The sequence below is a fragment of the Myotis daubentonii genome, chromosome 21 (genome assembly GCF_963259705.1).
Source record: "Myotis daubentonii chromosome 21, mMyoDau2.1, whole genome shotgun sequence".
In the NCBI taxonomy this organism is placed as follows: domain Eukaryota; kingdom Metazoa; phylum Chordata; class Mammalia; order Chiroptera; family Vespertilionidae; genus Myotis; species Myotis daubentonii.
Genome location: NC_081860.1, coordinates 4790579 through 4818008, shown reverse-complemented (window position 1 = coordinate 4818008; position 27430 = coordinate 4790579). Strand labels below are relative to the sequence as shown.

At 44.4% G+C, this 27430-nt stretch overlaps 2 protein-coding genes and 1 pseudogene across 6 annotated transcripts in view; 1 reads left to right on the top strand and 2 right to left on the bottom strand.

The window, feature by feature from the left end:
- Positions 1 to 27430, bottom strand: part of LOC132222878 (zinc finger protein 551-like) — a 199871-nt gene that overhangs the window by 25928 nt on the left and 146513 nt on the right. Inside the window, exons 2-3 of one of the 5 annotated variants that reach the window (XM_059678223.1) lie at positions 25515 to 25638; positions 20673 to 23791 (exon numbers count right to left, since the gene is read on the bottom strand). The exons of 3 other annotated variants lie outside the window; for them this stretch is intronic. In XM_059678223.1, coding sequence (XP_059534206.1) covers positions 22536 to 23791; positions 25515 to 25638 — 1380 coding nt within the window. In that variant the 3' untranslated portion in view covers positions 20673 to 22535. Of the gene's footprint in view, positions 1 to 14145; positions 14469 to 20672; positions 23792 to 25514; positions 25639 to 27430 lie in introns of those variants that run through there. One more of the 5 variants, XM_059678221.1, reaches the window with a different exon arrangement.
- LOC132222888 (zinc finger protein 551-like) overlaps positions 1 to 27430 on the top strand; it is a 187698-nt gene that overhangs the window by 105541 nt on the left and 54727 nt on the right. The gene's annotated exons all lie outside the window — the stretch shown is intronic.
- On the bottom strand, positions 8932 to 13207 carry LOC132222910 (60 kDa heat shock protein, mitochondrial-like; annotated as a pseudogene).

Below are 27430 nucleotides of genomic sequence, written 5' to 3'. Positions count from 1 at the left end.
TTCTGGGCGCTGCGACCTGGGCTGCAGGACCTGAGAGGCACCAGCACCAGAGACTGGAGGGTTCAATGGGGTGAGGCTGAGTGAACTGTCAGCGGAGAGGAGTCGGGGAGGCACGGACGCCCAAATCCTGCCAGTTGTGACTCAACCAGCCTCAGACACACCCTGCACAACAGGGACTCTGCCTCCCGCACCTCGTCCTACTCCAACACGCGACTGGTGCCTGAACAGAAGTCAAAATGTCCACCAGGAGGAGGATGCCGGAAGTCCTGGCCTAACCAGATGTGCAGACACCAAAATGCACTTTTCCTCCACCTATGTGAGCACATTGCTTTCTGGGTAATATAGTTTTCTCAATCCCCCAAAGGGAGGGCTAGCATCCCAGTGAATGACCTTGGTGAATAAAGGTTTTGTGTTAGCACCAGTAGCACTGAGGAAGGCCAAGATAGGAACCAGACTGACAGGTCTCCCAGGGAAGGAGAGTGGGGAGAGTTGGAAGAGACCCACCAAAGAATACATACACTGCCCTGACCCATTTGGCTCAGTGGATAGAGTGTTGGCCTGCAGACTGAAGGGTCCCGGGTTCGATTCCAGTCAAGGGCATGTACCTTGGTTACGGGCACATCCCCAGTGGGAGGTGTGCAGCAGGCAGCTGATCAATGTTTCTAACTCTACCCGTCTCCCTTCCTCTCTGTAAAAAATCAATAAAAAATATATTTTTTAAAAAAAAGAATACATACACAGCGGGGAAAATGGGAGACATGTGTAATACTATCAACAACAGAAATAGATATACTTTTTTTCTCAAAAGAATGTAGCCAGTTGTTGTGACTGAGTGGTTGAGTGCCAAATTATGACCCAACAGGTCACAGTTCTATTCCTGGTGAGGGAACTTGCCTGGGTTGTGCCCTTGATTACCAATTGAGGGGGTTCAGGAGGAAGCTAATCAGTGGTTCTCTCTAATCATTGATGTTTCTGTCTCTTCTCTCCCTTCCTCTCTGAAAACTATAAAAATATATAGTTAAATCAATTATAGTTAAATCAAAGTTTAAAAAATGTTTCAGACTTGCTACTTCTCAATTATTTTCCTATTTTATTATGAATGTTCTTGAGCATGTTTGGTCCTACTGTATCAGTATGTTGGAAATAAAATATAATGATTTGCTACTTAAGTATCTTATCATGCCATTACTTTGGCAATTTGAAACTGACGATGATGAGAGTATTTCCATCAGGGAAATGGACAGATACTACAAACCTTGACTTCATTTAATGTACTATTTCAATGCTTAGATTTAGAAATAATAGGGCAGAATGTGAGCAATGCAGATTAACTTATAAGTATATCATACAAGTGGGAATTAAATTGCATTTAAGATTAAATTTGTGAAAAACAGTTTTGCTTCCTGCATTGAAAATGTATAGTTTCACATTGCAAAGAAGTCAATTGAGTCACTGAAGAATGTGTGAAATGAAAACATGTGTCTTAGATGCTGCACTAACCTCCTATTGGTTAAAATGATTAAGTCATTTTAAAAATTGGCAAAAGATTCTGACCAGACATTTCAACAGAGGAGCTAAAGACAGTGTAAATAAATGCATGGAAAAAAAATGTTCACCCTCAAAACTTCTTAAGGCAATGGAATTAAAACAAAGCAAGTTAAGACTGTACTCATTTCCAGGCCTACAATTTAAAAAGATTAAACATCAGATGTGCTGGTAGGGTTGTGGAAAAAAAACTAGAATTTTCATTACTGTGTGTAGGTGGGAAGACAAAGGGAATGACTATTTTAGATCACAGTTTCACATATCTTATAATGTAAAACATTCACAAACACTGCAACAGTTTGGTAAGTAAAACATACGCTGATATAAAGAACTGAATGCATACATACACATTAGATTTATTTATAATACCATTAGCCTGCAAATAACAAAATCCATACACAGAAAAATAAATTTAGTGTTGAATCTCAAAAGAACTGTGCAGTGTGAAGGAAACCAGTATTTGTTAAAGAATATACACCATATAGTGCAGATAAGATTATGAAAATATGAACTAATATTGTAAAGGCAGGAAAATCAATGACTGCTTTAAGGGCAGGGAAAGGTAGAAAGAAAGATTATACAAGGGCAGGAGGGAAATACAGGGTGTAGGAAAAGTAGGTTTAGAGCTGCTGGTATGGAAATTAGTACAATAATAAATAAATAATAAACCTGAGGAAACTCTTCTCTGGCCAGTGAATCTCAGTGGGTTGGGCACCATCCCTTTCCCTGATAGGTCATTAGTTTCATTCCAGGTCAGGACACATGCCTGCCTGGATGCCCTGTAGGTGTCGTGCAGGAGGCAGCACTTCAGTTTCTTTCTCATAACACCATTTCTCTCCCCCTCTCTCCCTCCCTCTCTTTCTAAAAAGTCAATAAAATATTTCTAAGATATATAAAATATGTATTTAAGAAAAGAGAATAAACTCTGAATTTTGCATACTCATAGCTATAAGCCTATTTTGTCCAAATGTGTATATGGGTGACAGATAAGTTGTATTACACGTGATGGTTTTACAGCTTGACCCATACATCCAAGCTCACCAAATAGTACACATGAGAATAGTACATTTTGTTCCATTTCCGTTATAAAGATACTGAAATAAAGCTTTAAAAAGTACTTTCAAATACAGACCTAGATTTTAATGTCTTGTTAGGAAGTTAAAATGGAAACCCTATATGGGCTCTACTATCTCTTTCCTAATTTTCTGGGAGGACAAGCCATGACTCAGTAGAAGCAAATACTGTCAAGCAGTGAAGACTATTGCCATCGGAATCAACAGGAATGCTGACTGGTCACAAAAGACACATCCTGGGCCTGATTACAGGCTTATCCTGCCTCTCGCTTTGAGGTCTTGCCTGCTGAGCAAGCCTTGAGGTGAAGACCCTAAATGGGCAAGTGAAATCCAAGAAACTATGACACTATTTTTTCTGCCAATTATTTCAGCCACAGGAGACAGTGATGGAGGTCCTGAGAATGTCTGTACACAAAGATCACACAAGCCATAGCCCACTGACCATTTGTGGATAATATTCTAAAGAGGTGCTTTTCATCTAATTTACTCCAGTCTTTCCCACTCATTATTAACACAGTGTTTCTGTACTAATTGTGGTTCAATATAAACCTCAGTATCTTACAACAAATGACACCAGGCTATAAAATTTTGCACATGGTGGCACATGACTGCTTTACAAAATGTGGAGAAGTGCCCTACACACTGCTGTGAATTATGTAATATATACAGTGTACAGAGCATACAATTTATATTGTTCACAGAAGCAATACAAAGGCCTCCTTTTCTGGGTAACCATGACATCAACAATAATAGAGGAACCAGACAGCAAATTAGAACTACAAAGTCATGCACACTTTCTCTCAAGGCCTTGGTCGGCAACACAAAATTAGTCAATATTGGACAAAGAGTGCTTTTCTGCCATCAGGCAGTGCCGTCCAAAAAAAACAGAAAGTTTGGCATCCCACCACATGCTTACCTCTCCATGCTGACAGATCACTACTTTCCTTTCAATCATCCCAGGCATTAAAAGCACCTTTACAAAAAGAGAGCATAAAAAGAACAGAAGACAGCAAGAGGATTGCAGGTTAGTGAATTGGAATGTGAAACAATTCATCATGGTATAATGTGAGACCCACAATGTCCCTGAAAATGGTAGCACTTCTTTATTGAGGATGGGGGCTCTGGACGAAACCTGGGTCAGGTCAATTCTCACGTCAGAGAGAAAAGAATGAAGATCCAACCAAGACCTTGAATTCTTCATAAATTTCTCAAGCACAAGGGAGAACATAGAATTCCTTTTCCCTGAGCTCGCAGGGGTGGTGACTGATGCACACTGTTCAGGAGAGCCAGGTGGTAGAGGAGGTCACTTCAGCCACAAATACTCACAGTGACACCAATGAGGTAGGAGTCCTCGGCAAGTTAGCAAGTACAATGCAGCTCCTTCAAGCCTCACATGTACCTCAAACTTATGAGGAATTCTGTACAGTGTATGTTCAGATAAAAGGGGTTTATATTCAGGCAAATGGATTTAAGTCTCCTGCAGTGTTGTAGAGAAAGATAAAACTTCCCCTGCACATTTAAGGCTTTGCTCCAATGTGAACTCTCAGATGTCTAACAAGGCTAGGTTTTCTGCTAAAACATTTCTCACATTTACTACACTCATGAGGCCTTTCTCCAGTGTGACTTCTGTGGTGGTCCATGAGCGAACGTCTTTGCCTAAAGGACTTTCCACAATCACTACACTCATACAGCTTTTCTGCCATATGAACTCTATGGTGTTGAATGAGGTTAACCTTTCATCTAAAGAACTTCCCACAATCACTACATTCAAAAGGTTTTTTGACAGTGTGAATTCTCTTGTGTTTAGAGAGGTCACTGTTTCTCCTGAAGAACTTGCCACAATCAGCACACTCATATGGCTTTTCTCCAGTGTGAACACGGTGGTGTTCAGTGAGATGGAGTTTTGCCTGAAGTACTTTCCACAATCAGTACATTCATAGGGCTTTTCTCTAGTGTGAATTTTTCCATGTTGAATGAGGTGAAAGATTCGTTTAAACACTTTCCCACATTTGTCACACTCATATTTCACTTCTCCAGAGCAGGCACCATGATGATGAACAACTGGTTGTGGCTGAAAAATTTCTCACAGTTGCAAGTCTGGGGAAGACTTTTTCCACCAACATAGTCCTGTGAAATCTCACTTCCACTGTGTGGCTCCTCAGTGTTGAGAGGGGCCTGGTGCTGAAGAAGCCCTGAGGTGCCTGGGAAGACTATTCCAACCTCCCTATCAGTTGAAGGCACCCAAAGTAAGTAGAAGCTGAACCTGGTCACAAACGAGGCCCTGTCCATGCCTTCTTTCCAGAGCGTCTCTCTACGGGAATCCCTCTGTTGCTGGTGAGGGTTTGCATTTAAACAGAAATCTCTCACACATGTGTCAGTGAAGAAGGCTTTCTGCTCAAAGTCTGCTGCTTGTGACTCACTCAGGTGCAAAATATCTTTTAAAACAGAGACACAGCGCTTACACAGATGGGTCCTCTGGGGTGCTGGAGCTGTCTCAGAAGCCCTAACTGGTGACTCTCCTTGTACACATACACTCTGCTCAGAACAGACCTCCTCATCATCTGTTTTATGCTAGCAACCTGAAAAGAGAGAAATGAGCAGAATCTGAATGTTGACTGTGGTGACAGGGGAAGTTCCACTGGCAAAGTGTTTTGCACATAATATATGGGTTCTATGCATTTGTCTGAAAATAAGAGATGTGCAGGAAGGATTAATAAGCAGCTGATGTAAAGGTCTGGGCCTTTGAAGGTCACAAAACAGGGAAGACTTCACCAGAAACATGACACACACATGACAATGTCCACATGGAAGAGAAGATGCATCTCCAGCTCAGTCCTCTGCTAACAGTGCTCAGCAAGGCTGTTCTGCTGATGAGAGGGGCAAGCTGTGCAAAATGTTAGTTATGTCTTCTTCCAAGTAAAATTCAATAAACCAGTATCAGGGGTTCAAAGACTACTTAATCATGTGTACCTCATAACACATGTGTAAGTACATGTAGGAGAATACTACACAGGGAGCAAGGCAGAGGGACAGGTAATGCAAAAGAGTGAAAAAGGTGATAGTAGCCATAAGCCAGGAAGTCATAGATGAAATGCAAGTCAGCAAAGTGTCAAGTATGGAAAAGAGAAGGTAGAAATGGGGTGTAGCCATGGCCTTGCCCCTAAACACTTTTGGAAATTAAATTAGCTGGTTCCTGGTACCATCTGACCACCACCATTATGTGATACCTTCCCCCAACTTGTAACTCAGCATGGCCAGACCTCCTCTGAGACCATCTTGCATGTTCACCCTGTAGGGAACCAGGTTTCTCCCTGATCTTCTACTCTACCAATGCATTAAACCCCAACTATTCCAAGTATTAATGAAAGACAATGCAGGAGAGCAGCCAGCTCTGGCCCAGGGCAATTTGGCCCGCAACAGTACTCAGTTAAGGTAATACAGTGGGGCCTTAACTTACGAGTTTAATTCGTTCCATGACAGAGCTCATAACTCAAATTACTCGTATGTCAAATCATTAAAGTGAACGAGTGAGACACGGGATGCTGAGCTGATGTTGTGGCGTTCACTGTGACGTTTGCTGCACCAACTAGCGGTGGGGTATCTGAAGCTGGCTCGTAACCCGAATTTTAGCTCACAACTCAAAGCAAAAAATCGGCCGAGAGATGGCTTGTATCTCGAAAAACTCGTTAGTCGGGACATTTGTAAGTCAAGGCTCCAGTGTATTACAAACAACAACTGGAGAAGGATCTTAAAAGAATAGCCCATGGCTCATGTAAGTGAAAAACATAACCTGGCACAGGCTGTCATAAAGAACCTTTCCCTATAGGAAGGGGGAAGAAGGGAATAAATGTCCATATTGTCACCCTCCCAGGAAGAGGAAGAGGAAGATGGAACCCATTAAGCTGCCTGTAAGACTCCCACTTTCCATACACTTTTGGCACTTTTTGAGGAAATGGGTGTCAGGGAAGTTCCTAGGTCCATTGGTCAGAGCTCTCCACACAGCTCAGCACCAGCAGCCACAGCACATTTGACAAGACAGTGATGGAAATTAGCAAAACCCATGGTCTGGCTGTGGGAGAGAGAAAGCTATATTTTGAGAATAAAGAAAAGGCATCACCGCACAAAACAGGTACAATGTGAACATCTTACCTACAGATGAGACAAGTGCAAACACTTCCAGCATCACATCACAAAGTCTCTGAGCCTCATCAAGGAGCCCTCACTCCTCCTGAAAGAAGGCAATGGCCACGTCCTCAAAGTCCATATCCTGTCATAATGGAGACAGTTCAGTCCAAGATCAGCTTCTCTCCTAGGTTTTCTTTCATCACACACCCCACTCTCCATATCCATCTGCTCCCTCTACAACCACATCACAGAAAACAGCAGGCCTTGCATCCACCAGAGTCACTTTCTCCTTATATTCTTACTGATAATGTGTCTTCCCACAGCAATAAAGCAAATGCCCAGATTGATTATACCTGACCTCAGGGCCTCACATTTAGGATCAAAGCAATGGGTGTCAGCAACATAGGGAAGATAAATGTTGGCCATGAAGAGAGATGTGAGTGATTTGACACTGGTCTTTTGGGGCAATATCCTTGTTGTCCAACAAAGTCTCCCTCCAAGACTCCAAAAACATGGCATCACTTGTCACCTTTTCGATTCCAATCCTAAGGTGCTGAAGCCAACACTTTGCACTACCTGTTCCACATAATTCTTTGTATCCCACTTCTCTCATACACGTTCATTCCCAGAGTCACAACTTCAAAGACAACACATATACACAGTGAAGAGGAGGGGATGTTCCTAATCACCTTCCTTTCAACATTCTAACTCTCCTCCTCTGTAATGTATTTCTCTCTTACCCTTCACCCTTCCCCAAGCCAGTAGAGATTTTCAAGCCCAGGTGACATTGGTGTATCTTATCCGATTCCTATTGATCACTGCATTAGCCAAACAACAACAGGCAGGTGTGCACCTATATGACACCTAAATACTGGAATTGGTATGTAGCACCACAATACCCGTTGTTTCAGGAATTACCCTAAAATTCTACATATTTTATCATCCAGTTATCACCAGAAATAGACTCAAACTTCAATCCCTCTATGTCAATATCAGGGATCTGTGGCTATGAATTCACACTTGCCGGGGTTCTTGTCCCAGCATCAAGAAGGGTTCAGGAATCTGGAAAAGGCGCTGTGCATAGATGATATAGGAATCCAGAGACTAATAAAGAGTCCGGAGACGAGATATAATTTTGAAAGGCATTGGGGGTCAGAGGACCTTCAGCTAAAGGAACTGAAGACTCCCTCCTTGTCTAGGACCCTTGCTTTTATTACTACAATTTGTCCTAAGGAAGGTGGAGATAATACACTTCAAAGGGTACAGAAGCATGGTCAGTTTGGGGAATAGCCTACAGCTGTACAGGTGTTTGGCCAGTAGGAGGCAATAACAAGTAGATTGAGATGCCTTTTAGATGTTTGGCAGCCACAATCAGTTTCCTATTCAGGTTTGGGGAAATGCCTTTAGCCATTCCCAGATGCAGGTGACTACATGTGTGACTCAACCCTGTTGAGTCCCCAAGTTTCATCAACCTTTTGATGAAACTCTTGAAATTATGACGTGCTGGAATTGGTTTATGGCACACATTCCCTCTCCAACAGCACATTACTCCTTCTCCCACATCTGCACTCCCATAGCCCTAGCTCCCATAGACATCTCCTTGGTCTTAGTCATTAGTCAGCATGTGTGTTCCAGAGACTGCATGGCAAGTTCAAACAGCAGAATGTACTAACCTGACTCTCCTTGCTCCACAGCCAAGGCACAGCCTTCAGTTCTGCTATCAAGGCCTCCCTCCCAAATTGCTTTTTCCTTCAACCTCACCTATTGAGAACCACATCAGATCTCAGTTATCCAGAGCCCACTTCTACTGATGCTATACTTGATGTCCCTTCTCCACTCACAGCCTTCAGTACTCAAGTCCCACTGCCTAAGGCCCCTTACTCCATGCCCAGTGAGTCTCACAGATGCCCACTCATGCCCATAAGCAAATCAACCAAACTGGATGCAACACATCAGGCCACACAAAGGGTCACAAGAAATCATGCTGAGTTCCAGATGGTCATGAACTGGTCTCTGATACAAGTTCTCTGATACCATATCTCATATCCTAATAGGAAAAAATAAAAGATTTTATACTTCTCATGAACATTACTTTTCCCACTATGACTTTCTCCATCTCAGTTAATGGTGCTTTCATACCTTCAGGTGCTAAATCCAAACCTTTACATCATCGCTGATTCTACGATTCTTTCTTTTTTTAAAATCAGGAATGTACAAATGTATTTTTATTCAAAAATACAAAATAAATTATCTCTAGGCATGGACAATGACAGAAGTAAACCATTGTATGTTGTTAACTGAAACCAGTAACTGGTGGTTAGAGTGATTTTCTTGAACATCAGCCAGCCTTTTCTTCAGTCACTTCCTTCAACTGCCTTCTCTGAAGTTATAGGTGAGGAGATGCCCTGAGCTTCCTCTCAGTCCTCAGTAATGATGGTAAAGCGCTCTTCCAGGGCTAGAACATGCCGCCTCCTATCCCTCCTCCCATGCCACCCATCCCACCCATCCTGGGGTCCTTCTCCTCTTTGGGAATTTCTGTGACCACAACTTCAGCTGTTGTTAACAGAGAGCCACACCACCTGCATCCAGTAAAGCAATTCTTACAACCTTAATTGGATCAATGATTCCTTTTTCCACCATATTCACAAAATCTCCAAGCATGGCATCATAACCAATTTCTGAGGAACTTTGCATAATTTTCCAAACTATCAACAATCCCTCAACACCGGCATTCTTAGCAATGGTCATTACAGGAATTTTTAGTGCTTTCTTAATAATTTCTATACCAATTCTTTTATTTTCATTAGTTGGAGTTAATGAGTCCAAGGCTGGAATGCACCGAAGCAGGGCACAGCCCCCTCCCAGAACAATGCCTTCCTCCACAGCAGTTCGGGTAGCACTGAGGCCATCTGTGGCTCTGTCTTTCTTTTCATTCACTTCGATATCACTTGTCCCACCAACCTTCAGCACAGCTACCCCATCTGAGAGTTTGCCCAGGTGTTAATTTAGTTTTTCCTTTTCATATTCACTAGTTGTGGTATCTAACTGCTCGGTGATTTCTTTTTTTAAAAAATTAAATCTTTATTGTTCAGATTATTACAGTTGTTCCTCTTTTTCCCCCCATAACTCCCCTCCACCCGTTTCCCCGCCCCTCCCCCCACTGTCCTCATCCATAGGTGCAAGATTTTTGTTCAGTCTCTTCCTGCATCCTCCACACCCCTTTCTACCTCAAGAATAGTCAGTCCACTCCCTTTCTATACCCCTGATTCTATTATAATCACCAGTTTATTCTGTCCATCAGATTATTTATTCACGTGATTTTTAGATTTACTTGATGTGTATTTGTTGTTCATAGTTTGTATCTTTACCTTTTTCTTCTTCTTCCTCTTCTTAAAGGATACCTTTCAGCATTTCATATAATACTGGTTTGGTGGTGATGAACTACTCCTTTAGCTTTCTCTTATCTGTGAAGCTCTTTATCTGACCTTCAATTCTGAATGATAGCTTTGCTGGATAAAGTAATCTTGGTTGTAGGTTCTTGGCATTCAACACTTTGAATATTTCTTGCCACTCCCTTTTGGCCTGCAAAGTTTCTGTTGAGAAATCAGCTGACAGTCGTATGAGTACTCCCTTGTAGGTAACTGAGTTTCTTTCTCTTGCTGCTTTTAAGATTCTCTCTTTGTCTTTTGCTCTTGGCATTTTAATTATGATGTGTGTTGGTGTGGTCCTCTTTTGGATTCCTTTTGTTTTGGGTTCTCTGTGCTTCCTGTACTTGTAAGTCTATTTCTTTCACCAGGTAGGGGAAGTTTTCTGTCATTATTTCTTCAAATAGGTTTTCAATATCTTGCTCTCTCTCTTCTTCTGGCACCCCTATAATTTGGATGTTGGTATGCTTGAAGCTGTCCCAGAGGCTCCTTACACTATCTTCATATTTTTGGATTCTTTTTTCATTTTGCTTTTCTGGTTGGGTGTTTTTTGCTTCTTCCTATTTCAAATCGTTGACTTGATTCTTGCGATCCTCTAGTCTGCTGTTGGGAGTCTGTATAATATTCTTTATTTCAGTCAGTGTATGCTTAATTTCTAGTTGGTCCTTTATCACAACCTCGAGGGTCTCATTAGATTTCTTGAGGGTCTCATTAAGTTTATCGGCAGTTTCTAGAAAATTCTTGAAAAACCTTAAAAGTGTGGTTTTGAACTCTATATCCAGTAGTTTGCTTTCCTCCATTTCTGTCATTTGTGTCCTGTTTCTTTGTCTCCACATTTTTTCATGCTTTGCTGTGTCGATAGAGTGGCTTTCTATACTAGGTGTCCTATAGGGCCCAGTGGCTCAGCCTCCCCAATTACCTGAGGTAGACACTCTTGGTGAACCCCTTGGTGGTCTTTGTGCACAGTCTTGTTGTAATTAAGCCTTAGTTGTTGTAGGTAACACTGGGAGGGATTGACCTCCAGGCCAATTGGCTGTGAGAATCAGCTGTGTCTGCAGTGGGAGAACTTCTGTGCTGGAGACACCCCTCCGGGGCAGGACTTGCTTCAGTGGGGCTTTGGTGCTCACTGAGTCTGCCCCCTGAGTGTGTTTTTTATGAATCCGAGGAGCTGCAATCTGGATGGTCCCACTCTGACCACCGGGCACACTGGCTCCTGGGTCTCTAAGGAGGTGCTAATCTAGCCTCTGCCTGAGGCTATCCAGCAGGAGCCAGCTGTGTTGCAATGCAAGTTGCCCTGTGGCCTTGGGCCAGCTGCAGTTCCTTAGGTAATTATCAGATTGCAAAGGGCCAGGCCTTTCATATGCAAAAGCCTCCATGGCTTGGGCAGGGCGGGGTCCCAGGGGATCAACAGGGTGGAGCAAGCAGTTATGGCTGCTCTCAGTCCTGCCCTCAGAGGCCCTGCATCTCAGTGTCCCAGCAATCGCTGCAAGCACCCCCAAGAGAAAGCTGCCCTCGAGTTCCAACTGATGCCAGACAGTCCAGTTTCTCCTGTATTAGTCTGGGTCCCCAGAGACTCTACCGGAACTGGAGCTCAGAGCTTGAGACTCCCTCCCGATTGAAAAAGACAACCCTATCCTCAGCCGCCAACCCTCTCCGCATGCGCCTCTGTACCTCTGTATTTTACTTCCGCACTGCACCTCCTCTGAGTCTCAGTATACTTTTCTCTTTCCTTCTAGTTGTAGAATTTCCACTCAGCCAGCCTTCCTGTGGTTCTGGATGATGTCCGTTCCGTCTTTTAGTTGTATTTTTGAAGTGGTTGTGCAAGGCAGCATTCTCCAGTGTTTACCTATGCCGACATCTTGGTTTCTCCCTCGATGATTTCTTGAATACGTTTTTCAATTGGAGCCTTGTCACCTTTTCCCTTCAAGAGCATGGCGTCATCTTTGGTCACAATGAACTCTCCAACTTCTCCTAAGTCATGAGGCTGAATGTCTTCTAGGTTGAGAGTCAATCCTTCTTCTCCCAACACAGCACCAACAGTAGCAATAGCCATGTCTTTAAGCTGGTTCTTCCTATTGTCCCCAAAACCTGTAGCTTTCACTGCTACAACCTGAAGACCATCTTTTAGCCTATTCAAAACCAGTGTACTGAGAGCGTCTCCATCAACATCTTCAGCAATTATGACCGGGAGCTTGTGGTGAGCATTGGCAATTTCAAGAGCAGGTACGATGGACTGAACACTAGAAATTATCTTTTCACTCAACAGAACGTATGCATCTTGGAATTCACATTTCAGACCTTTTGCTGTATTAATAAAGTATGGAGAAATATAACCTTGATCAAACTTCATGCCTTCAGTAATTTCTAATTCATCATTCAGTGTTTTCCCATCCTTTACAGTGATGACGCCTTTCCTTCCAACCTTTTTCATTGCATCAGAAATTATGTTGCCAATTTCTTTGTCTCCATTTGCAGAAATTGTAGCAACCTGAGCTATTTTTTCAGGGGTTGTCACAGGTTTAGATTGCTTCTTAAGTTCAGAAATTACAGCAACAACAGCTAACATCACACCTCTCCTGATTTCCACTGGATTGGCACCTTTGCTGATCTTCTCAAAGCCTTCCTTGGAAATGGAGCATGCCAGCACAGTAGCTGTGGTGGTGCCATCCCCAGCCTCTTCATTTATATTATTGGCAACATCCTGAACAAGTTTAGCACCAATATTTTTATATTTATCTTTTAAGTCAATGGACTTTGCAAGGGTCACACCATCTTTTGTTACTTTGGGACTTCCCCAGCTCTGTTCAATAATCACTGTTCTTCCCTTTGGACCCATAGTAACGGCTACAGCATCAGCTAAAAGTTCGACACCTTGAAGCATTAAGGCTCCAGCCTCTGCACCGAATTTTAAATCTTTGGCATAAGCCCGAGTGAGATGAGGAGCCAGTGCCCTGGACACAGGCCTCATCTGGCGCAGGACTGCGTGAAAGCGAAGCATTTCTGCCGGGCAGCGGCTGGGCGTGCGGGCGGCAAGGCGGATGTCGGCAGCGAGTGAGAGCTAATCGCTGATTCTTACCTCTCTCTCCAATGCTGAAAATAAGAAAATCCAAGTTGCTACACCTAAATCATTAATCCATAATGCAACTGCTTTTTCCACATCCATAACCACCACTGTGCGCCAGGTACCATCACACTCACCAACACTATCAGAGTAGCTTCCGTCCTGGGCTTCCTGCCACCGCCCTCACACCCATATTGTACATCATGCTGCAGCCACAGGGAGTCTAATGAGACCTGGGTCAGATCACCTGCTCTACTGACCAATTACCCCAATGACCCCATCACCAGCAGAACAGAAACCCAAGTGGTCACAAAGCTCCTCTGCACTTGATTCCTGTCCCACTGTTTCCAGTTCCTATTTTTAAAAAATGGACACCTGCTCGTCCCTGAATCAGCTTAGTCTTCACTCCAAGCCTTTGCACATTCTGGAACCCATGCATGGAAGGACCTGTCACACACAATTCCACTGGTTGCCAAAATCAGGTGCCACTGTTATGACCCTTGACCTGGACTTACAGTTCTGGGCTTGGTGTCTCTTCAAGGTCCTCAGGTCCAAGGTCCCCGGAGAAGAGGGGCTGGACAGTCCCAGGACCCCAGAAGCCACGATAGTGTGAGGCCCTGACATAAGCCCCACAGCCCAGTCCCCTCAGTGGCTCTGCATCTGCAGGAACCTGTGGGAACTAAAAGCTGTTGAGGGCCCTACCCCAGTCCCTGGGGCCGAGTGATGCCTGCATTCCTCGGGGCTCAATGTCCCTCTTTTGTTCACAACCACCCACAGCCCCGTAGCCCTAAGCATGAAAGTAAAACTCACCAGAACCTGCCTCTCATCCTCTTTGTCGTCTTTAGACACAAACCAGGCCTGGGTGTCTCCACCTCCTGGCTCAGTCCCCGCCACACCCGCAGCCTGTCGAACTCACTGTTCTGGACGCTGCGACCTGGGCTTCGGGACCTGAGTGGCGAGGGCACCCGAGGCTGGAGGGTTCGATGGGGTGAGGCTGAGTGGACTCTGTCAGCGGAGAGGAGTCGGGGAGGCAAGGAGACCCCAGTCCCACGGGTTGAGGATCAACAAGCCTCAAAGACACCCTGCCCAGCGGGGACGCTGCCTCCAACACCTCCTCCTACTTCCTACCAGAGCACTGAAGCTTGTGAGTCAGTGAACCCGCAGGAACCTTCAAAATGACCGGCAGAGGAGTACGCAGGAAGTCCCGCCCTAACCGGATGTGCAGGCACCAAAATGCTCCTAACCCAGGGGTGGGCAAACTTTTTAACTAGAGGGCCACAATGGGTTCTTAAACTGGACCGGAGGGCCGGAACAAAAGCATGGATGGAGTGTTTGTGGGAACTACTATAAATTCAAAGTAAACATCATTACATAAAAGGGTACGGTCTTTTTTTTTTTTTTAGTTTTATTCATTTCAAACCGGGCGGATCCAGCCCGCGGGCCATAGTGTCAGACTCGGGCGCAGTGCTTTCTGGATAATGTAGTTTTTCCAACCCCAGAGGAGGGCTAATCCCAGTCAATGACTTTGGTGTGTATTGGTGGAGGCACCACATCTGGTGCTGAAGGACATGGGACTGGAGGTGTGCTCAAGTGGTCCAAACTGACAGATCTCAGAGGGGAGGGGGAAGAAGAGGCTTGAAATAGATCCACCAAAGAGTATATATATATAGGGGGAAAAGGGAGACATCTGTAATACTATCAACAATGAAAAATACATATATTTAAAAAATGTTTTTAAATACTATAGCCCAGCTGGTGGATCTCAGTGGTTGAGCACCGACCTATGAACCAGGAGATCATGGTTCTATTCATGGTCAAGCACATACATGGGTTGCAGGCTCAATTCCCAGGGAGAAGGGAGGTACAGGGAGCAGCCTTTTAGTGATTTTCTCTCATCATTTATGTTTCTATCTCTCTCTTTCTCCCCGATATCAATAAAATATACTTTTGAATGTACATTTTAAAATCAATTATACTTAAAACAAAATTTTAAATAAGGTTTAAAACTTGCCCCTTCCCAATTGTTTTTACTAGTTTATAATGAATGTTCTTGAGTATATTTGTTTCTACTCTATCAGTGTGCTGGAAATAAAGCATCATGATGTACTACTGTAGTAGCTTATCATGCCCATATTCAGTGTCATAAAGTTGGCACTTTGAAGCTGACAATGATGAGTATTTACACCAGGGAAATTGACAAATACCTTAACTTCACTTATTGTATTATTGAATGCTTAAACTTAGAAAAGAATGGAGAAGAATGTTAGCAATGCAGATTAACTTAAAAGTGTATCTTACAAGTGGGACTTAATGGCCTTTAGGATTAAATTTATGGAAGACATGCCCAGCCAGTGTGGCTCAACTGTTGAACATCAAACCAGGAACCAAGTGGTCGTTGGTTTGAAACCCAGTCAGGGCACATGCCTGGGTTGTGAGCTCGATCTGCAGTGTGTGTTGTGCTGGAGGCAGCCAATGGGTCATGTTCCTCTGCTCTTTGATGTTTCTATCTCTTTATCAATCTTCCTTCCTCTCTCTAAAAGCAATAAAAACAGATTTTAAGATAAATAAATAGGGAGCCACTGTGGAAGCTTGCAGCTCTGTGGTGCAGCTAGGCCACAGTGATGTCCCTGCCGCCAGAAGGCACTCAGTGGCTTGTCTTTGTCCTGCTCTTCCCTCTGCTCACTGACAGCGCAGCCTCACTCATCTGGGATCTCAGGGAGCCCCGCAGCCAGGCTGGCAACATCCACATGCACTCACGGAGCAACCTCTGAACCACGGGTCACTCCATGGGCAATAAGAGTCTGGAGGCCCCTGTCTCACCCCTGCTAGAGACAGCTCCCCACATCTCTCTGGGGGACCAGAGAATGCCGATGAGTGATGATCTGCTCAGGATTCTCCTGCTGAAGCAGCTCTGGGCATGAGCTCCAGCAGCCCAGGACCTCATACCCAGTATAGGAGGCAGCTGGTGTAAATGCTGCAGAAATGGTGTCATTAATGAGGAAGACATAACTATGTGGCTTAGAATGTGTGCACCCTGGGAAGGTGCTGAAAGGGACCCAGTAGTGGCCCCATCTGGATGTAAATTCTGGGCTCAAATCTCTGTTACTGCACTAGTGTAATATCTGTTAGGGTCACCATGAATATCGCCAGTGCATACACCAATTATGTCTCTGCTGTAGTTTTTGCTTCCCTGTTGAAGTGAATAAAACCCTGCTCTTTACAAAATAAATAAATGAATTAATTAATTAATTAATGTGTGGAAAACAACTTTGCTTCCAATATTAAAAACCTCTGATTGCATATGGCAAAGAATTCATGGAATCATTGAGGAATGAGTGAAATTCAAACATACATGTTAGATGCTACACAGGACCCCTTTACCTGAAAATAATAAATTTATTTCAACAATTAGAAAAGATTTCAAGCTAATATTTTCACAAAAGAGATATAGACAGTGTAAATAAACCCATGAGAAAACACTCACTATAAAAATTTCTTAGCTAAATGGAATTAAAAGGAAAGTGAGTTAACACTCTATTCATTTCCAGGGGCTACTATTTGAAAAGGTTAACCACTGCATGTGCTGGCAGGTAGCAGAAAAACTAGAATTTTTATATACTGTGGGTTACTGGGAAGGCAAAGAGAATGACTCTGCTGGGTCAGTTCCGCATATCTTAAATGTAAAACATTCACCCACATGAAAACAGTTTGAGAAGTAAAACAAACATTTATATAGAGAACTAAAGGAAATATTCTCAGCGGATTTGTTTATAATACCACAAACCTGGAAATAACCAAAACCATAGACAGACCAATAGATAAAGTGGTATCAATAGAACACAGTACTTCTCAGCAATAAAAAAAAAACTTTTAACTATCCACATGATTATTGTTGAATCACAAACTGTGTAGCATGGAGGAAACCGGTGTTTGTTAAAGACTACACACCTTCTACTGCTTATAAAATTATGAAAATTGCCCTAACCAGTTTGGTTCAGTGGGTAGAGCGTCAGCCTGTGGATTAAAGGATCCCAGGTCCAATTCCTGTCAAGGGCATGTACCTTGGTTGCAGACACATCCCCAGTAAGGGGTGTACAGGAAGCAGCTGATCGATGTTTCTCTCTCATCGATGTTTCTAACTCTCTATCCCTATCCCTTCCTCTCTGTAAAAAAATCAATAAAATAAAATGAAAAATTATGAAAATTATGAACTATTCTATTATAAAGGGAGGAAAATGCATGACTGCATGGAGAGCTAAGAAAGCCAGCAAGTGAGATTATAAAAGGGCAGTAAGAATATACAGGATGTGGCAAGAGTAGGTGTAGAGTTGTTGGTATGGAAATAAATACAATAATTAATAAGTAATACAGCAATATTCTTCCCTGCCAGTGAGCCTCAGTTGGTTGGGCACCATCCCTTGCCCTGAAAAGCTTGGGGTTCCATTCCTGCCTGGAAGAGCTGTAGGTGGCATGAGGGAGGCAGCAGTTAGCTGCATCTTTTTCATATCGCCATTTTTCTTTTTCTTTCTTTCTTTCTTTCTTTCTTTCTTTCTTTCTTTCTTTCTTTCTTTCTTTCTTTCTTTCTTTCTTTCTTTCTTCTTTTTCTTAATAATTTTTATTGCTTGAAGTATTACAAAGAGTATTACATATGTCTCCTTCCCCCCCCCTTGACATTCCTCCAGCCCCTACCCCCTAGTGTCTTGTGTCCATTGGTTATTCTTATATGCATGCATATAAGTCCTTCGGTTGATCTTTTAACCGCCCCCCCCAAACCCTCCCCAGGCTTCCCATTGTAGTTTGACAGTATGTTCAATGCTGCTCTGCCTCTGCATCTACCCTTGTTCATCAGTCTATACTGGTCCCCATTATCTGTCCCAACCTCACTGGAGCCATCCAAGCCTCACCAGGGCCGTTTTGCCCTCACCAGGGCCATCATGACCTCACCGGGGCCGTCCTGACCTCACTGGGGCCATTCCTACCTCACCGGGGCCATCCTGACCTCACTGGGGCCGTCTAGACCCTGCCGGTGCCATACATCACCAGGGTCATTTCAGCCTCACCTGGGCCGTCTCAACCTCACCGGGGCCGTTCCGACTTCCCCAGGGCCGTCTCAACCTCACCGGGGAAACATGAAGTTTGGCACTCTGTCCCCTGCCGGGTGGCTCCCCACTAGACAAAATCTCCAGGCGTTCCTGGTGGCTGAACATCCAGCACACCTGCTTGGACTTCGCCCTCCACCAAGTGCACAGACTGCCTGTCTGCCGTCCCCCAGCGTCCCCCGCGAGACTGGAACCGGTGGACATGCTTGTGCGCCTGCTGGTACAGCGGTTCCACATCGCCGGCCCAGCCGGGCCTGGCCCCGGCCTGCCCTGAACCTGTCTCCGCCCTCTGAGTGTGTCCCTCCGGATGCATGGAGCCAAAATCTGCAGCCTGCTGGGTTGGGCTATGTACTAGGTGCCTCTGCACATCCTACTCAGTCTCATTGCTCTTCTTTCTATGCGAGGAGTTGAAATCTGCAGTTTGTTGGATTGGGCTCTGTACTTGGAGTCTCTGCACATCCTACTCAGTCTCAATGCTCTTCTTTCCTTCCAGTTGTAGAGCCTCCACTGGGCCAGCTTTCCCGTGGTTCCGTATGATAGCTGTTTGTCCCACAGTTGGTAGCCTCGATGTTGTTGTGGGAGGCAGCACACACAGGTCTCTTCCTTGCACCGTCATCCTGGTTTTTCTGGGTCTGCTTCTTGAGCCCGTCTCCCATGGGTGTGAGGAGTTAAGTCTGCAATTTGTTGGGTTAGGCTGCAATAGCGCAGGTGGGTCTTTTTGTGCACCTGGCACAGCTTGGATGGGGATGTAAATTGATTAGGGGTGGGTCTCAGGGAGTCGCCAGGGCAGAGCAAATAGCAATGGCGGTGTCTCTGCGGCTCCTTGCCTCTCCGGGACACCGGGGCTTTGTGTCCCCCAGTGCCAGCGAGCAGCCGCACGATAGAACCTCCCTCCCTTTCTGACCGCTGCAAGGCTGTGCCGCCTCTCCCTGTTGGGTCTGGTGGCTCATGATCCAGCTCGAACCAGCTCAGTGGATTCGAGAGTTTGTAAAAGCAGAGGCGTTTCCTCTTGTGCCTCTGGCACAGCCTGGATGGGGATGTAAATTGAGTAGGGCGGGGTCTCAGGAAGCCACGAGGGCGGGGCAAACAGCAATGGTGGCGTTTCCAGGGCGGCTCCTCGCCTCTCCGGGACACTGGGACTTCGCGTCCTCCAGTGCCGGCAAGCAGCCATGTGCCAGTCTCCCCCGCTCTCCTACCGCTGCAGGGCTGTGCCGCCTCTCCCTGTGGGGCCTGGGGCCTCAGAGACCCGCCCCAAGCAAGCCCAGAGGATTCGAGGGTTCATAACCGCTTCTGAATGAAAAAAAACCGCGCATCCAGTTGTAGCCCGCCTGGTGCGTGACTGTGTGCCTCTGTTTTTGGCACCTCTGCAGCTCCTACTCAGTCTCACTGCGCTTCTTTCTTTCCTTCCAGTTGTAGAGCTTCCACTGGGCCAACTTCCCCATGGTTCTGAATGGTGGCTGTTTGTCTTATAGTTGGTAGTTTCAATGATGTTGTGGGAGGCAGCACGCACAGGTCTACTCCCTACGCCGCCATCTTGGTTCTTCCATTTCTTTCTTTTTTTATTTTTATTTTTTATTTTTATTTTTTAAATATATTCTTATTGATTTCAGAGAGGAAAGGAGAGGGAAAGAGAGAAACATCAATGATGTGAGAAAATCATTGATCAGCTGCCTCCTGCAAACCCCCTACTGGGGATCGAGTCCACAACCTGGACATGTGCCCTTGACTGGAATCGAACCTGGGACCCTTCAGTCCACAGACCAATGCTCTAGCCACTGAGCCAAACCAGCCAGGGCTTGCTCTCTCTCTCTCTTTTTTAAAATATATTTTATTGCTTTTTTACAGAGAGAAAGGGAGAGGGACAGAGTTAGAAACATCAATGAAAGAAAAACATGGAACAGCTGCCTCCTGCACACTCCCTACTGGGGATATGCCCACAACCAAGGTACATGCCCTTGACCGGAATCGAACCTGGGACCCTTGAGTCCACAGGCCGATGCTCTATCCACTGAGCCAAACAGGTTAGGTCCCTATCACCATTTCTCATTCTCTGTCACCCTCCCTTCAAAAAAAAAGTCAATAAGTTATTTTAAAGATATATAAAATATTTATTTTGCCCTAACCCAGAGGTTCTCAACCTGTGGGTTGCGACCCCTTTGGCGGTCGAATGACCCTTTCACAGGGGTCGCCTAAGACCATCCTGCATATCAGATATTTACATTACGATTCATAACAGTAACAATATTATAGTTATGAAGTAGCAACGAAAATAATTTTATAGTTGGATCACAACATGAAGAATTGTATTTAAAGGGCCAGAAGGTTGAGAACCACTGCACCTGTATGGGGGTAAGAGATAAGTTTATTTCACAAGTGATGGTTTTACATCTTGATCCATATGTCCAAGCTCACCAAATAGTACACATGAGAAAAGTACATTTTGTTACATTTCAGTTATAAAGATACCTAAATAAAGCCTTTAAAGTACTTTCAAATAAAGACCTAGATTCCTATCTTGTTAAAAAATTAAAATGGCAATCCTATATGGGCTCTACCATCTCTTTCCTAATTTCCTGAGAGGACTGGCCATGTAGCAATGGCAGCAAATATTGTCAAGCAGTGAAGTCTATTGCCATCGGAATCAAAAAGAATCACAAAAGACACATCCTGGGACTGATTACAGGCTTATCCTGCCTCTAGCTTTGAGGTGTTGCCTGCTGAGCAAACCCTGAGGGGAACACCCTAGATGGGCGAGGGGAATCCAAAAAACTATCACATTATTGTTTCTGCCAATTATTTCAGCCACAGGAGACAGTGATGAAGGTCCTGAGAATGTCTGTACACAAAGATCACACAAGTCACAGCCCACTGACCATTTGTGGATAACGTTGAGAAGAGGCACTTTTCATCTAATTTACTCGTCTTTCCCACTCACTATGAACAGTGTTCCTGTCTAATTGTGGTTCAGTCTAAACCTCAGTGTCTTACAACAAATGACACCAGTCTGAAATTTTGTACATTATGGCACATGGCTCCTCTACTGTAATGGGTTAGAATCCCCTGAAACACTGCTGAGAATTATGTAATAAATGCTGAGAACAGAGAATAAAATTCATATTGTTCACAGAAGCACAACAAAGGCCTCCTTTTCTGGGTGACCATGACATCACCAATAATAGAGGCACCAGGCTTCAAATTAGAACCACAAAGTCATGCACACTTTCTCTCAGTGCGTTGGTCAGCAACACAAAATAAGCCAATATTGGACAAAGACTGCTGTTCTGAAATCATGCTGTGCCTTCCATAGCACAAGTCTGGGACTCCACCATATCTGTTCACCTCTCCATGCTGACAGAGGACTATTTGTTTTTGTTTTTTTTCAATCATTCCGGGGAATTAAAAGAATTAAAACAATTAAAGGTAGAAAAGAAAAAACCGCTTTACAAAAAGATCATAAACCAGAGCAGAGGACAGCAAGAGGTTTGCAGGATGGTGAATAGGAACCTGAAACAATTCCCCACAGCATAAAGTGAGAACCACAATGTCCCTGAAAGAGGTAGCACTTCTTACTTAAGATTGGGGGCTCTGGACGAAACCTGGGTCAGGTCAATTTTCTAGTCAGAGAGTCAGGAATGAAGATACAGCCAAGAGCTGAAAGTATTCATAAATTTCTCAAGCACAAGGGACAACACAGAATTCCTCTTCACTGAGCACGCAGGGGTGGTGACTGATGCACACTGTTCAGGTGAGCCAGGTGGTGAGATTATTTCAGCCACAAATACTCGCAGTGACATCAACGAGGTAGGAGTCCACAGAAGTTAGCAAGTGCAATGCAGCTCCTTCAAGCCTCACTCGTACCTCAAACTTATGAGGAATTTCACACAGTGTATGTTCAGATAAAAGCAGTTTACACTCAGGTAAATGGATTTAAGTCTCCTGCATTGTTGTAGAGAAAGATAAAACGTGCCTTCCACATTTAAGCCTTTTCTCCGATGTGAACTCTCAGATGTCTAACAAGGTTAAGTTTGCTGCTAAAACATTTCCTACATTTACTATACTCATAAGGCCTTTCTCCAGTGTGACTTCTGTGGTGGTCCATGAGCGAACATCATTCTCTAAAGAACTTCCCACAATCACTACACTCATATGTGTTTTCTCAAGTGTGAACTCTGTGGTGTGAAATGAGGTAGGATCTTTGTCCAAAGGACTACCCACAATCAGTACACTCATAGGGCTTTTCTCTATTATGAGTTCTGTGGTGGTCCATGAGCGTAGGTCTATGTCTAAAGGACTTTCCACAATAACTGCACTCAAAAGGCTTTTCTCCAGTATGAACTCTGTGGTGTCGAGTAAGGGTAGACTTCAGTCTAAAGAACTTCCCACAATCACTACATTCAAAAGGTTTTTCACCAGTGTGAATTCTCTTATGTTCAGAGAGATCACTGCTTGTCCTGAAAGACTTACCACAATCAGTACACTCATAGGGTTTTTCTCCAGTGTGAATTCTCTTGTGGTTAACAAGCGTATTGTTGCTCCTAAAAGATTTCCCACAATCAGTACACTCATAGGGTTTTTCTCCAGTGTGAACTCTCTTGTGGTTAAGCAGCTTACTATTTCTCCTAAAAGATTTCCCACAATCAGTACACTCATAGGGTTTTTCTCCAGTGTGAATACGGTGGTGTTCAGTGAGCTGAGAGCTTTGTCTAAAGGACTTTCTGCAATCACTACACTCATAGGGTTTTTCTCCAGTGTGAACTCTGTGGTGTGAAATGAGGTCGGACCTTTGTCCAAAGGACTTCCCACAATCAGTACACTCATAGGGCTTTTCCCTCGTGTGAATTCTTCCATGTCGAACGAGGTGAAAGATTCGTTTAAAAACTTTCCCACATTTGTCACACTCATATTTCACTTCTCCAGAGCAGGCACCCTGATGCTGAACAACTTTCTGCTTGTGGCTGCCAAATTTCTCAAAGTTGCAAGTCTGCTGAAAACTTTTTCCACCAAGATACTCCTGTGAAATCTCACTTCCACTGTGTGGCTTTTCAGTGTTCGGAGGGGCCTGGTGCTGGGGAAGCTCTGAGGTGGCTAGGAAGACTTTCCCAACCTCCCTACTGGTTGAAGGCACCCAAGATAAATAGAAGCTGCACCTGGTCACAAACGAGGCCCTGTCCATGTCTTCTTTCCAGGGCTTCTCTCCACGGCCATCCCTCTGTTGCTGGTGAAGGTTTGCACTGAAACAGAAGTCTCTCATACAAGCATCACTGAAGAAGGCATTCTGCTCAATGTCTGCTGCTTGGGACTCAGTCAGGTGCAGAATGTCTTTGAACACTGAGAAACACCACTTACACAGATGGGTCCTCTGGGTTGCTGAAGCTGTCTTAGAAGCCCTGACCTGTGACTCTCCTTGTATAGATACGAAAGGTACAGGACCGACCTCCTCATCATCCATTTTATGCCAACAATCTGAAACGAGAGAATTGAGGAAGAACTGAATGTTGACTGTGGTGGCAGGGGAAGTCCCATTGCTAAAGTGTTTTGCACATAATACATCGGTTCTATGCAATTGTCTGAAAATAAGAGATATGCAGGAAGTATATAAGAAGCTTCTGGGAAGGTCTGGGCCTCTGAAGGTCAAATATCAGTGAAGGCCTCACCAGAAACTTGACACACACATGGCAAGACCACGTGGGAGAGAAGATGCATCCCCAGCTAAGTCTTCTGCTAACAGTGCTCAGCAGGGCTGGTCTGCTGATGACAGGGGCAAGCTGTGCAGAAGGTTGGTTATGTCTTATTCCAAGTGAAATTTAATAAAAGAGTAGTAGGTGTTCGAGGACTACGTAAGCAGGTAGGGGCATCTCATAACACATGTGCAGGTCAATGTAGGAGAATATGGCACAGGGAGCAGTGCAGAGGGACAGGATGCAAAAAAATGACAAAGGTGACAGTAACAACATCAGGAAATCACAGATGAAATGCAAGTCAGAAAAGTGTCAACTATAGGGAGAGAAGGCAAAAATGTGGTGTAGCCAATGGCACCTGCCCCTAAACACTGTTGAAAATTAGCTGGTTCCTGCCCTAGCTGGTTTTTCTCAGTGGATAGAGCTTCGGCCTGTGAACTGAAAGGTCCCAGGTTCGATTCTGGTCAAGGGCACATGCCCGGGTTGTGGGCTCAATCCCCAGTGGGGGACTTACAGGAGGGAGCCGATCCATGATCCTCTCTCATCATGGATGTTTCCATCTCTCTCTCCCTCTTCCTTCCTTTCTGAAATCAATAAAAATGTATTTAAAAAGTAAAAAATAAAAAATAAATTAGCTGGTTCCTGGTACCATCTGACCACCACCACTATGTCATACCTTCCCCCCAGTTGTCACTTAGCATGGCCAAATCTCCTCTGAGACCATCTTGCATGTTCACCCTGTGAGGAAACCAGATTTTCCCTGAATCTTCTACTCTACTGATGCATAAACCCTAAAAATTCCACATATTAATGAAAGACAATGGAGGAGAGCAGCCAGCTCCGTCCCAGAGCAATTAGGCCCATAATAGTACTCAGCTAAGGTAATATTACAAACAACAATTGAAGAAGGGTCTAACAAGCATAGCCTATGGTTCATGTAAGTGAAGAACATAATCTGTCATAAAGCACCTTTCCCTAGAGCAGTGGTCGGCAAACTGCGGCTTGTGAGCCACATGCGGCTGTTTGGCCCCTTGAGTGTGGCTCTTCCACAAAATACTGACTTCTGCACATGGGCCACAAAGTTTCAATCGCACTGTATGTGCGCGCCTGCACGTGGTATTTTGTGGAAGAGACATACTCAAGGGGAGAAAGAGCCGCATATGTCTCCCGAGCTGCAGTTTATCGACCACTGCCCTAGAGAAAGGGGGGAGAAGGGAATGAATGTAGGTATTGTCACCCTCCCAGGGAGAGGAAGAGGAAGATGGGACCCATTAAGCTGCCTGTAATACTCCCGATTCCCAGACACTTTCTGCACTTTTTGAGGCAATGTGTGTCATGGATGTTCCTGGAGTCCATTGGTCAGGGCTGTCCACACAGCTCAGCACCAGCAGCCACAGCACATTTGACAAGACAGGGGCAGAAATTAGCGGGAGAGAGAAAATTATGTTTTTAGAATAAAGGAAGAAAGAGCATCACCTCAGGACACTGGGACAATGCAAAGCTCTTACCTGCACATGAGACAAGTGCAAACACTTCCAGCATCACATCGCAGTACAGAAGTCTCTGAGTCTCATCAAGGAGACCCCACTCCTCCTGAGAGAAGGCAATGGCCACGTCCTCAAAGTCCATATCCTGTCATAATAGGGAGTGTTCAGTCCATGATCAGCTTCTCTCCTAGGCTTTACTTTCGTCATACTTCTCACTCTCGATATCCATCTGCTCCCTCCACTCCCAAATCACAGAAAATAGCAGGTCTTGCATTCAACAGATTCGCTCGCTTCTTATATTCCTACTGATACTGTGTCATCCCACGCAATAGAGCAGATGCCCAGACTGATTATACCTGACCTCAGGGCCTCACATTTAGGGTCAATGCAATGGGTGTCACCAACATAGGGTACAGATAAATGTTGGCCGTAAAGAGAGATGTGAGTGATTTGACACTGGTCTTGTGGGGCAATATCCTTGTTGTCTAACAGATTCTCCTTCCAAGACAATGAAAAACAAGCATCATTCGTCACCCTTTCTATTCCAGTCCTAGGGTGCTGAGGCCAACACTTTATGCTACCTGTTCCACATAATTCTTCCTATCCCACTTCTCTCATACAGCTTCTTTCCCAGAGTCACAACTTCAAAGAAAACACATATATGCCATGAAGAGGAGGGGATGTTTTCTAACCACCTTCTTTTCAACATTCTAACTAACCCTCTGTAATGTACTCCTCTCTTACCCTTCTCCCTTCCCCATGTCAGTAGAGATATTCAAGCCCAGGTGACACTGATGTATGCTATCTCATTCCTATTGATCATAGTATCAGCCCAACAACAACAGGCAGGTGTGCACCTATATGACACCTAAATACTGGACCTGGCATGTAGCGCCACAACACCTGTCTTTTCAGGAGTTACCCTAAAATTGCCCATGTTGTATCATCCAGTTATCACCAGAAATGGACTCAACCTTCATTCCCTCTAGGTCAATATAAGGGATCTGTGGTCATCAATTCACATTTGCTCTCCAAAAGCACATCACTCCTTTTCCCACACCTCTCTCACTCCTGCACTCCCATAGCCCCAGCTCCCATAGACATCTCCTTGGTCTTAGTCATTACTCAGCATGTGTGTTCCAGAGACTGCATGCCAAGTTCAAAGAGTCTTATGTACTAACCTGACTCTGAATGCCCACACCCAAGACACAGCATTCAGTTAAGGTATTAGGCCTCCCTCCCAAATTGTTTTTTCCTTCAAACTCACCTTGTGAGAACCACATCAGATCTCAGTTATCCAGAGCCCAACTCTACTGGTGCTGCATTTGATGTTCTTTCTCCACTCACGGCCTTCAATACTCAAGTCCCACTGCCTATGGTCCTCTACCCCATGCCCAGTGAGTCTCACCGATGCCCACTCATGCCCATCAGCAAATCAACAGAACGGATGCAACAAACCAGGCCACACAAAGGGTCACAAGAAATCCTGATGAGTGTTTAAGAAGTAAATATGCACCAGCCACAGTCTCACCTTTTTTGAATTACTCTTCCACTTCCAACAAAAAAGAAAAAAAAGAAAAAGAAGGTGATCTACAAATCCTCCCTGGTCCATACTCTTTTACTATTTTTTTAAGTAGTCTTCATCTTGAACTACTCCTCAGTGTTCCAGATGGTCATGAACTGGTCTCTGAAAAATCTCATATCCTAATAGGAAAAAATAAAACGTTGTATATTTCTCATGAACATTACTTTTCCCACTATGACTTTCTCCATCTCAGTTGATGGTGCTTTCATACCTTCAGGTGCTAAATCCAAACCTTTACAACATCTCTGATTCTCAACCCTCTCTCCAATCCGCAAAATTAGAAAATCTTTGTGGCCACACCTAAATCACTGAACCAAAATGCAACTGCTTCTTCCACATCCGTAACCACCAT